The 12,628-nt window shown below is 33.4% G+C and overlaps 1 protein-coding gene across 1 annotated transcript; it reads left to right on the forward strand.

The window, feature by feature from the left end:
- The first annotated feature begins 1,029 nt into the window (after window positions 1–1,029).
- On the forward strand, window positions 1,030–12,417 carry LOC141559789 (interleukin-18-like). The gene is made up of 4 exons (XM_074297484.1): window positions 1,030–1,150; window positions 6,610–6,738; window positions 9,046–9,182; window positions 12,175–12,417. The coding sequence occupies exons 1-4, from the start codon at window positions 1,030–1,032 to the stop codon at window positions 12,415–12,417; spliced, it is 630 nt and encodes a 209-aa protein (XP_074153585.1).
- Window positions 12,418–12,628: the final 211 nt, after the last annotated feature.

A 12,628-nucleotide genomic window follows, 5' to 3' on the forward strand; every position in this document is an offset into this window, starting at 1 on the left:
TATAACACTACCCACTCTCTCAAAGGATCAGTAGCCTCTGATTCCCTTCTATTTTCCCTTCTGGTAGGGATTAAAATTTTTCCTTAGAGATGTCTATTCTTATATGTGTAAGCCACACATGTGACACTCCTTTCTATATTTATTTCCATATAGATTGGACTGAAAATCTCTTTCAACTTTGAGTGTGGATGATAATTTTGAAATTGTTGAAGTTTGTAATTGGTACATCTGATATTATCTTTCTTTTTGTTTTCTTCATTCATGGAATCTGATCCATCTTCTTCAGGTACCCAATACTTCCTGTTTACTAACTTTTTTGCCCTACTAAAACAGGAAAAAGTTGTGTATCATTTCCACATTGATGGAAATGCATTCACACTATTATTCTTGATTCATTCATTTGCTCATTTAACAAATATCTATCAAATGAGTGGTATGTGTAAAGTACAGTGCTAATGACTTAAAAGTCAAGCATTCAAAAAATAAATGAGACACACCCTCTTGCTCTATCTTAAAAAGAATTTATAAAATTCTTTGAGGGATGAGACAAGCACACAATTATCTTGGACAGGTTTTAGAGTGTGCCTAGACTGTTCACATTATTGTGAGAAACCTATCACATAACCAAGAAATTAAAAAATCAATAGATTATAGCTTTCAACAAATGCATATTAAATAGCCAGTATTCTAAGTAAAGAACTGAGTTCAATTTTTAAAATATATAAATAAACTACCTACATTCTAGATGCAAAGTACAATACTGAGTGCCAGGAATACAACAACAACAAAAAACAAATAAACAAACAAAAAAAAAAAGATAATTCTGCCCTAAAGGAGTTTACAATATAACTCAGAGAATAAGAAATATCCCTAAATAATAGAGTGCTATAATAGAAAAGAGGAGAAAATACTAAAAGAAAAAAATGCTTTAAGAAATATAAGTTGGGAAACCAGTTGAAAAGCAATATAAGATATGAAAAAGAACTTTGATTATCTTTTAACAGTATGGCTTCCACTTTAGGTATAAAGATGGCAACTGCAAAAGACTGTCAAGAAGTGGCCTGTTCCCCAGAAGAGAACTGTAAACTTAATCCCAATTTTGTCGACGGTATGGAGCCAGAATTTAGAGAAGATGAATGCTGCTTACATTGTAAGTCATCATAGGCATTTTTGGAAATGGCCAGTATGTGGATTTGTTTAATAGACAAGAGAACAGGAGTCCCACAAAAATATGATAATTTTGAAACTAACATGATAAATATAATGTGTATATACATATACACACATACATGCTTTTTTAAAAATATAAGCTATAACCCCCAACCAAAAATTAAACTTGAAATACAAAAATTAAAAGGAGAAATCAATAATATTGAAAGTAAAAAACTATTGAATTAATAAATAAAACCAAGAGTTGGTTTTATGAAAAAGCCAATAAAATAGATAAACCTTTGGTAAATTTGATCAGAAAAAAGAAAGAGGAAAATCAAATTGTTAGTCTTACAAATGAAAAGGGGGATCTTTCCACCAATGAAGAGGAAATTAGAGAAATAATAAGGAGTTACTTTGCCCAACTTTATGCCAATAAGTTTGATAACTTAAGTGAAATGGATGACTTCCTCCAAAAATATAGGCTCCCTAGATTAACAGAGGAGGAGATAAATTGCTTAAATAGTCCCACTTCAGAAAAAGAAATAGAACAAGCTATTAATCAACTCCCCAGGAAAAAATCCCCAGGGCCAGATGGATTCACATGTGAATTCTACCAAACATTTAAAGAACAATTAGCCCTAATGTTATATAAATTATTTGAAAAAATAGGGGATGAAGGAGTCCTACCAAACTCCTTTTATGACACAGACATGGTACTGATACCTAAACCAGGTAGATCGAAAACTGAGAAAGAAAATTATAGACCAATCTCCTTAATGAATATTGATGCTAAAATCTTAAATAAGATATTAGCAAAAAGACTTCAGAAAATCATCTCCAGGATAATACACTATGATCAAGTAGGATTTATTCCAGGAATGCAAGGGCTGGTTTAATATTAGGAAAACTATTAATATAATTGACCATATTAATAATCAAATTAATAAGAACCATATGATCATCTCAATAGATGCAGAAAAAGCATTTGACAAAATCCAACATCCATTCCTACTAAAAACTCTTGAGAGTATAGGAATAAATGGACTATTCCTTAGAATAATCAGGAGCATATATTTAAGACCGTCAGTAAGCATAATATGCAATAGAAATAAACTACAACCTTTCCCAGTAAGATCAGGAGTGAAACAAGGTTGCCCACTATCACCATTACTATTCAATATAGTACTAGAAACTCTAGCCTCGGCAATAAGAGCAGAGAAAGAGATTCAAGGAATTAGAGTAGGAAATGAGGAAATCAAACTATCACTTTTTGCAGATGACATGATGGTATACTTAGAGAACCCCAAAGACTCTGCTAAAAAGCTACTAGAAATAATTCAAAATTTCAGCAAAGTGGCAGGATACAAAATAAATCCACATAAATCCTCAGCATTTTTATATATCACTAACAAAATGCAACAGCAAGAGATACAAAGAGAAATTCCATTCCAAACAAATGTTGAGAGTATAAAATATTTGGGAATCCATCTACCAAAGAAAAGTCAGGAATTATATGAGAAAAATTACAAAACACTTGCCACAAAAATAAAATCAGATTTAAATAATTGGAAAGACATTCAGTGCTCTTGGATAGGCCGAGCGAATATAATAAAGATGACAATACTCCCCAAACTAATCTATTTATTTAGTGCTATACCAATCAGACTCCCAAGAAACTATTTCAATGACCTAGAAAATTCATATGGAAGAATAAAAGATGGAGAATTGCAAGGGAACTAATGAAAAAAAACTCAGAGGAAGGTGGTCTAAGTGTACCTGATCTAAAGCTATATTATATAGCAGCAGTCACCAAAACCATTTGGTATTGGCTAAGAAATAGACCGGTAGATCAGTGGGACAGATTAGATACAAAGGACAAAAAAGATACATCTATAGCAATCTAATCTTTGACAAACCCAAAGATACCAACATTAGGGATAAAAATTCATTATTTGGAAAAAACTGTTGGGAAAACTGGAAATTAATATGGCAGAAATTAGATATGGATCCACACTTAACACCATATACCAAGATAAGATCAAAATGGGTCCATGATTTAGGCATAAAGAGGGAGATAATAAATAGATTAGAGGAACAGAGGATAGTCTACCTCTCAGACTTGTGGAGGAGGAAGAAATTTATGACCAGAGGAGAACTAGAGATCATTATTGATCACAAAATAGAAGATTTTGATTACATCAAACTAAAAAGTTTCTGTACAAATAATACTAATGCAAACAAGATTAGAAGAGAAGTAACAAATTGGGAAAATATTTTTAAAAACAAAGGTTCTGACAAAGGTCTCATTTCCAAAATATATAGAGAACTGACCCTAATTTATAAGAAACCAAACCATTCTCCAATTGATAAATGGTCAAAGGATATGAACAGACAATTCTCAGATGAAGAAATTGAAACTATATCCACTCACATGAAAGAGTGTTCCAAATCACTACTGATCAGAGAAATGCAAATTAAGACAACTCTGAGATACCACTACACACCTGTCAGATTGGCTAAGATGACAGGAACAAATAATGATGAATGTTGGAGGGGATGTGGGGAAACTGGGACACTAATACATTGCTGGTGGAGTTGCGAAAGAATCCAACCATTCTGGAAAGCAATCTGGAATTATGCCCAAAAAGTTATCAAACTGTGCATACCCTTTGACCCAGCAGTGCTACTAATGGGCTTATATCCCAAAGAAATACTAAAGAGCGGAAAGAGACATATATGTGCCAAAATGTTTGTGGCAGCTCTTTTTGTTGTAGCTAGAAACTGGAAGATGAATGGATGTCCATCAGTTGGAGAATGGTTGGGTAAATTATGGTATATGAAGGTTATGGAATATTATTGCTCTGTAAGAAATGACCAGCAGGAGGAATACAGAGAGGCCTGGAGAGACTTAAATCAACTGATGCTGAGTGAAATGAGCAGAACCAGAAGATCACTATACATTTCAACAACAATACTGTATGAGGATGTATTCTGATGGAAGTGGAAATCTTCAACATAAAGAAAAGCCAACTCACTTCCAGTTGATCAATGATGGACAGAGGTAGCTACATCCAGAGAAGAAACACTGGGAAGTGAATGTAAATTGTTTGCACTAATATCTGTCTGCCCAGGTTACATGTACCTTCGGAATCTAATGCTTATTGTGCAACAAGAAAATGATATTCACACACATGTATTGTATCTAGGATATATTGTAACACATGTAAAATGTATGGGATTGCCTGTCGTCGGGGGGAGGGAATAGAGGGAGGGGGGGATAATCTGGAAAAATGAATACAAGGGATAATATTATAAAATATATATAAATAATAAAAAATTATTAATAAAAAATATATATATAAGCTATATATATCCTAGGCATTTATGTTTTCATGTAAAATCTTTTTTCTCATATGAAAATGATCCTGTTGATATTTTTTAAGTTCCGAATAACCACCAAAAAATTTTATGTTAAGTAATCCTTTACATTTTTAAAAATATGAACAAATAAATTTTTTGAAATCTACCCACAGCTCTTCTTTTTAAAGGATTATGGTAGGTATTCTTTGTAATTGTAGTACCCATCTCACAGGATCATCATCAGAAAAATGTTTTGTAAACTGTACCATGATATAAAATATAAAGGAAGGAGAGGAACAATCAGCAGGATGATTTCAGAAAGGCCTGGAGAGACTTACGTGAACTGATGCTCAGTGAAATGAGTAGAACCAAGAGAACATTGTACACAGCAACAAGATTATGTGATGATATCTAATGGATGTGATTGTTTTCAGCAATAAGCATTTATTAAACACCTGTTGCTAAATACTAAATGCTTTACAAATATTATCTCATTTGATTTTCACAATAACCCTGAGAGGTTGGAGCTATTATTATCCCTTTTTGAGGAAGCTGAGATCAACAGAAGTTAATTGACTTTCCCGGGGTCACACAGCTAGTAAATGTCTGAGTTTATTTTTTAACATAAGTCTTCCTGACTTCATACCAAGCATTTTATTCCCTGCTCTTCATAAGGTAGTATATTGTACTGTATTACAAGATAGTGCATTGTAAATTATGCAATATGAAGTAAGCTATTGTAATTATTCCCTTAAGTGAATCTCATTTTTCCTCCTATAAGCTTCTAATAAAATATTATTGACAATTGGCTTGAATTCTTCCCTAAAGGAGGATGTAGGAATTTCCAGTGACAGCACCATCTAGCTACATAGGAGGTCTGCATCCTTAATGGGTATGATGCAATTCTAAAAATTTTCAGATGTGCTCTTCCTTAGCAAATGGATGACATAACATGAGTTCTTTGGTTTAAAATTCTCTTAAATAAATTGCTATAAGATTGAAGGAAACCTCTATTTAGTAGTGTTAGCAAGTAAAAAGACAGTTTTGTCATTATAATCCATTAAAGATTATATAAAAAGCTTTTCATGGGGGCAGCTAAGTGGTACCAGCCCTGAAGTTAGGAAAATCTGACTTCAAATCTGGCCTCAGACAATGACTAGCTATGTGACCTTGGGCAAGTCACTTTATCCCAACTGCCTCAGAGGAAAAAAAAAGCTTTTCATTCCCCACCTTTCTCTATACCTGAAATGTCATTTTTAAATTTTTCCCTTTTTATTTTTTAATAATAGCTTTTTATTTTCAAAATAAATGCAAATATTTTCAAATATTTGCAAAAATAGCTTTCAACTTTGACCCTTGCAAAACCTCGTGTTCCAAATTTTTCTCTCCCTCTTCCCCCACCCCCTCACTTAGATGACAATTAATTCAATAAATATTAACCATGAACAATTCTTCTATACATATTTTCACAATTATCATGCTGCACAAGAAAAATAAGATCAAAAAGGGGAAAATGATAAAGAAAATAAAAAGCAAGCAAACAACAACAAAAAAGGTGAAAATATAAAGTTGTGGTCCACATTCAGTACCCACAGTTCTCTCTCTCCATCATAAGTCTATTGGAATTAGCCTGAATCATTTCATTGTTGAGAAGAGCCACATCTGTCAAAGTTGATCATCACATAATCTTCTTGTTGGTTGGATCTGTTCACAGTTCCACCAACAATGTATCAGTGTCCCAGTTTTCCCTGTCCCTTTTCCTGTCATCTTAGTCAATTTGACATGTATGTAATATCTTAATTTGCATATCTCCAATCATAGTGATTTAGAGCATTTTTTTCATATGACTAGAAATGGTTTGAATTTTTTTTTTCCTGAGACAATTGGAGTTAAGTGACTTACCCAGGATCACACAGCTAAGAAGTATTAAGTGTCTGAGACCAGATTTGAATTCAGGACCTCCTGACTTCAGGGCTGGTGTTCTATTCACTGTGCCACCTAGCTGTCCTATAGTTTGAATTTCTTCATCGGAAAATTGTCTGCTCATATCCTGTTAACAATTTATCGACTGGAGAATGATTCTTATGTTTAAAATAGGTGAAGCAATACTCAAATACTCTGTTCCCATGTGTATCAACTTAAAGAATTCAAATGAAAAGATTTCTTTCTTCAATGAAAAGGAAGAAGTGATCATATTTGAAGAGATGACGGATGGTGAAAAGAGAAGTATGTTTTTCATTTTGAAAAAATCAAGAAAATCATAGCATTGGAAAGGATCTTAGAGAAAATTAACCCAAACTGTCATTTTAAAAATGCAAAAATAACTTTCTTAGAAGAAATATAAGGTTATAACTCTTAAAGAAGTTAAGTTACTTACCAATGCTCAAATGTCTAGTTAAACCAGAATCAATAACCCAGTTTTCTTGCTTACCAGCTGAAGTTTCTTTATGTTTCATCACTTTGCCTTTTCTTAAAACTCTATTTTGTTACCTAAATCCCTGAGCCCTCATAGACCCACACTTTAAGTGAAAGGTACAGGAGTAAGAACAATTTAATGCTATTTGTATCAAGATCCATTTGGATATCTACTTTTCCTGATAGGAGCTGATTTTGAGCATACTGCTGGAGATTTTATTTGAGAATCCAAAGCTCTTATTTCTTATGTAAAGAGAATCCAAATCTCTTCTTTCTTATGTAAAGTATGTGCACCACTAACTAAGTACTGTCACTATGGGCTTCAATTTGTTTTACAGAGAAATTTGTAATAATTATATTCTCATAATCAAAAAAATCCTCAAATAGAAAAGACCTGTTTATTTAATTCAATTCCTCTACCACCCTCCTACAGGGTCTACAGGAAGCCTTTCTATAAACATTCCTTTCTGTACTTACATACATCCACTGACAAGGAACTCACTGCTTTATAAAGCAGCCCACAAAATTAACTCTTATTAGAGACTTACAAAATTTTAGTCAGAAAAGACCACAGCAGGCACATAGTCCAACCCATATCTAAAAAGAGTCATTATCAGATATCCAAAAGTTGATCACATCCATTCTTTGCTTGAAAATCTCCCCGGAGTCTGCCATTCCTAAGGCAGACCATTCCACTTGGAACAGCTTTACTTGGGAGGAGTCATACTTGAAATCAAGCCTAATTTTATCTCTTTTTGCAATTTTGAAAATCCAAAGGTTCTACTCTTTGGGACCAAGCACAGAAAGTTCAATTACTCTTCCAGGTAACAACCCTTCAAATCTTGAATATAACAAGAGTGCCCTCCCTGAGTCTTCTCTGATTCAAATATTTCCAATTTATTTAATCCTCATATGACTCAAGAAACTTAGCTCTCCTATTTGCTTTTCTCAGAGTACTCTCCATCTTACCAGTGTCCTTTTTATTTTAAGCAAACAGAATTAAGTGACTTTCCTAGGGTCACACAGCTAGTTTTACCAACATTCCATATTCCAAATGTGGTCCAATCAATGTACAGAGAAAATATTGACTCTTTTAATCTAGAAATTTTGCTTCTTTTCATTCAACCTAAGATTACATTTGGGTTTTTGGCTGCCACATCATATTGATGAATCATATTGAGGTTTAAATTTACTAAACCCGATCTTTTTTTTTTACTAACTTTTATTCTACCATTCATTCCCTTTCTTGTACTTGTGAAGCACTTTTTTTTTCTTAGAAAGATATTTTTATAGCTAGCATGCTCATCTTCCTCATATTCAATTAACATCGATCACCCTGTACCTTCTACCCATTCCTTCTCATTTTCTCCAAGCAGAATAAAATCAATGTTTCCTATATCTCACAGCCATTCAGATATTTAAAGACCATTATCATGTCCACCTGTTTCCACTAACTTCCCTTTCCCTTCCCAGTCACTTCTTTCTAAGGTTAAACAGGTTCTTTCAATCATTCCTCAAATGACCTGGTCTCCATACCTCTTTCTATGCCAGTCATCAATCCTCTAGATGAATCCTTAATTGTCAAAGTTATCAAAATACCATTCCCATTGCTGCTTCAATAGTCAAAGGATCCTGACATCTACCAGTTATGGGGACATGACATTAAAGACACACACACACACACACACACACACATATATATATATATATATATATATATATATATATATATATATATATATATATATATATATATATATATATATATATATATATATATATACACCCCTTTTGCCCTGGAAAGAATAATAAATCAGCAATATATTTTATTCTGGTAATGGTATGTCAATCAACTTGCCACTCCTGTAATTTCCCAAGTCAAAACACTTTCATGCAGATGTTACCACCCTCATATGTACTATCTTTATTAGACTATAGGCTCCTTGGGGGTCATACTTTGTTCAAGTCCATCTCAGCTATAAACACAATGTAAGATCAAGTAGATCAAGTAAGATCAAGTCTATTAGAAAGACTTACTATCTTTAAAAGTTCAAATTTGAAGAGAGAAATAATCTTTTTACTCAAAAATAATTCTAATTCATAAATATTTAATCTCAGGAAATGCACCCTGGACTCAATTTATGCTGCAGATATATTGTTGCAGTGGCCCAAGATTCTTGGTAGCCTTCTCTGTGAAGACTGAAAATGAGAATTATATTCTCTCTTGTAAAAATCATGAAGAACTTCATTTTAAGGTAAGATTAAGCCTCTTAAGTTCTTAGTTACTAGGAAAAAATTAAAAATTACTCCCAGTTCCTGAGTTCAAAACCAATGTCCAAGGAATAAAAAATAAGAGACAAAGAATTTTGATATAGAAAACTACCCACATATGTAAAAGTCAGGAAATAACATTTGTTTTTTTGCTCACAGGATAGGTTCAGTACTAATGTCAAAGCCCAGGTCATCATGACAATTAGTTGACACATCCTTCATGAATTAGTGAGTTGTCATATTAGTCTGAAGAAAGAATAAAAGCATAGTTTTTTTTGTTTTTTTTTTTCAGGAATGAATCTTGCTTTTAAGTTAATTCTCAACTAACTCATTTAAATAACATCCTAAATAAAAAATAATAATAATTAGCTAGGTTAAAATGCCAAAAGAAAAAAATGACATAATGTCTCAAGTACCAATCATTTTTCAGTCATGTATGACTTTGTGATGATATTCAGGGTTTTTCTTGGTAAAGATATTGTAGTAGTTTTCCATTTCCTCCTCCAGCTCATTTTACTGATGATAAGGAAACAGAGAGACAGAGTTAAGTGAGTTACCCAGTGTCACACAGCTAATAAGTTCTTGAAACCAGATTTGAACTCAGGAAAATGAGTCTTCCTGACTCAAGACTCAGTGCTCTGTGCACTGTGGTGCTACAAAGATACCCCAAAGTATCTCAAAGCTAGTTGTAAGTAGTTATTGTTGAAGTTGTTGTTTAAAAACCCTCTTTTAGATTATTAGCATCATCAGTGCTAGGCAAATCCTGCTATATGATTTTCTTTCTATTTAACAAGAGGGAAATCCAGTGAAGTAAACATCAGGATCAAGCTTAAAAGCAGGAAAGAATAACATTAGCTGACATTTATGTTAGCCATTAGATTTTTAAAACCCTGTGGAAAAGACAATGTAAGATCACACAGACAGAAAACACACAAACTTTATGTCTAGAACGCAACTTGGATCTTGTCCATCTCTCCATTCTACAGATGAGGAAATAATAACCAATCAATCAACAAATATTTATTAAGCACCTTCTTTGTGCCAGGAACTGTGCTAAGTAACAGGAATATAAATACAAAGTTTCTGTATTTGTATCCACAAAAAAGTACCTACTCTCAGGGAACGTGTAATCATGTAAGTGCATGTGAAGTTTATATACAAATACAGGAGCATTAGCAGTCTTGACAATCAAAAAAAAGCACCACATCCAAAGAATTTTGAAGGAAGCTAAAGAGTCTTTGCTAGAATAAGTAGAATGCAAGGCTTGGAATTAGGAAGATCTAAATTCAAATTCAGTCTCAGATACTTATTAGCTGTGTGATCCTGGACAAATCACTTAACTCTTATTTGCCTCAATTCTTTAACTGTAAAAAGGAGACACATTGGAAAAGGAAATAGCAAACTATTCAATATCTTTGCCAAAAATAGTTCCATGGACAAATTCATGGGATCATAAAGAATTGGACACAAGTGAATGACTGAAAAACAACAAACAATATCAGAAGGTGGAATTGGGGATAATGCAATCCATACAATGGCGGATAATCTGTGCAAAGTCTTGCAGACAGGAAATGTTATGTTGTGTCAGACAGGAAATGTTATGTTGTGTGTGAGGAGAAACGGCACCAGATGATTATGGTACCAGAAATTCCATGAAACATAATAATGTAGAATGAGCTTGGAAAAGTAGACTAGAATCAGATTTTAAAAGACTTTAAAAGCCAGAAGATTTTTGCATTTAATCCTACATAATATAGGAAACAACTGGAAGTCATTGAGTGAGGGGTGACATGATCAGTTCCATGCTTCTGGAAAAATTTTTGGCATTTGTATGGAGGATGGATTAGAATGGAGAAAGATTGGAGGCAGGGAGACCAATTAGGAGGCCATTGTAATAATCTAGGAAAGAGGTAACTTGAGCTTGACAAAAGGGGTAGCTCTATGAGTAAACAAAAGACATGAGAAGTTGTACAGTAGAAACAAGATTTAGCAAGTGATTATATATTGAAGTATAAAAAAATGATAAGTCACTAGATGGGTGAATGAATCATAGTGTCCTCCTTGATAAAATTGATTAATAGATAGCTAGATATTTTGATTCATTAATTAATAGATGAATGAATACATGGATAAATAGCTAGATAAAATGTCTATATTCTATACAGAGTTAGAATGTTAGAATGAAAAGAAATCTTTAAAAATATCTCAGTCCAAACTCCTCATTAGGTAAATAGGAAACTAAAGTCCAGCAAGGGGAAAGAATTTTGCCAAATTTACACCAAAAGTCAGTGGCAAAGGATTAGAGGCCACATCCTTGGAATTCTGATGCAATGCTTTCTCTATTACTCCATAGCATTTTCCATATCTTATGGGATAGGGCCCTTAGTTCACTACAGTCAGATGGCTATCTCTAGACATTTGGACAATGGAAGGATAGTTAAAAGCTGAGAGAGTTTATGGAATATTCTATAGGGTTTATCAGTGAGATGAATTATTGATGCACTGGTTAAATTAACCCCTAGGGCAGTGGATGTTCTTAGGAGACTGGAAAGTGATAGTAGCAGTGAACTTTTGTATCTGGCCTTGTGGCAAGGACAGGGAGGAATACTCTCAGTAGTGTGATCATTGCCCACCAGAATGCTGTCTGTTTGGGAACAGATGAGGTGCCCACTAGGCAGAAGAGGAGAGACTGCAGGGGGTCAGGGGATTTATAATCAGGGTTTAGAATGTGCAGATAGATACACTTTAAGAAGATGGAGTTGCACAGCATCACAGAAGTAACAGCACACACACATGAATATATATATGAATAAATAAAATGTGTATGTACACATACAAATGTTTGCATATATGTGCATGTGTGTGCTATTAGTAACCTACATATATATGTATGCATATATACATGTACTTCTTCCCATTTAGACTGTGATTCAACATTATAACATCTGAGATATTTTCCTTTCTTCTTTCCTATAGCATGGTGATTTTCCATACGAGATTGAAAACAAAGACCAAGATATCTTGTTCTGGCAAAGTAAAGTTATAGGTTATGAAAAGGTAGAATTTGAGTCATTCTTATACCCAGAACACTATCTGGCATGGGAGAATATTCAGGACAAATTTGAGATGCTAGTTTTAAAGGAAAAGCTTGACAGTGTGGAAATGTCTACAATGTTCACTTGTGAAAAAAACGAAAACTATGAGAACTGTGAGAAATAAGTATTTTTTCTTGTATTACTAATTAATGAATCAGAAACAAGGTTTTTCCCACATCCAGTATGGGAAATATCTCTTAAAGATTTACTTAGGTCAAGATCTAATCAGATCCCTAGGTGGGACTTTAAAAACAATAGCATCTCATTATAGTTTATAACAACTAAATGCTTACTTAAATTGCAACTAGTCAAAACTACATTATTTTTTCCCACAT

Source organism: Sminthopsis crassicaudata, chromosome 3 (assembly GCF_048593235.1).
Source record: "Sminthopsis crassicaudata isolate SCR6 chromosome 3, ASM4859323v1, whole genome shotgun sequence".
NCBI classification, from domain to species: domain Eukaryota; kingdom Metazoa; phylum Chordata; class Mammalia; order Dasyuromorphia; family Dasyuridae; genus Sminthopsis; species Sminthopsis crassicaudata.

Bases quoted from the DNA above. Each gene is read 5' to 3' on its own strand.
- LOC141559789 (XM_074297484.1), top strand. From the start codon at position 1,030: ATGGCAACTGCAAAAGACTGTCAAGAAGTGGCCTGTTCCCCAGAAGAG. The intron at 6,739-9,045 runs GTATGTTTTTCA...ATTTAATCTCAG, and splicing joins GACGGATGGTGAAAAGAGAA to GAAATGCACCCTGGACTCAA. The intron at 9,183-12,174 runs GTAAGATTAAGC...TCTTTCCTATAG, and splicing joins ATGAAGAACTTCATTTTAAG to CATGGTGATTTTCCATACGA.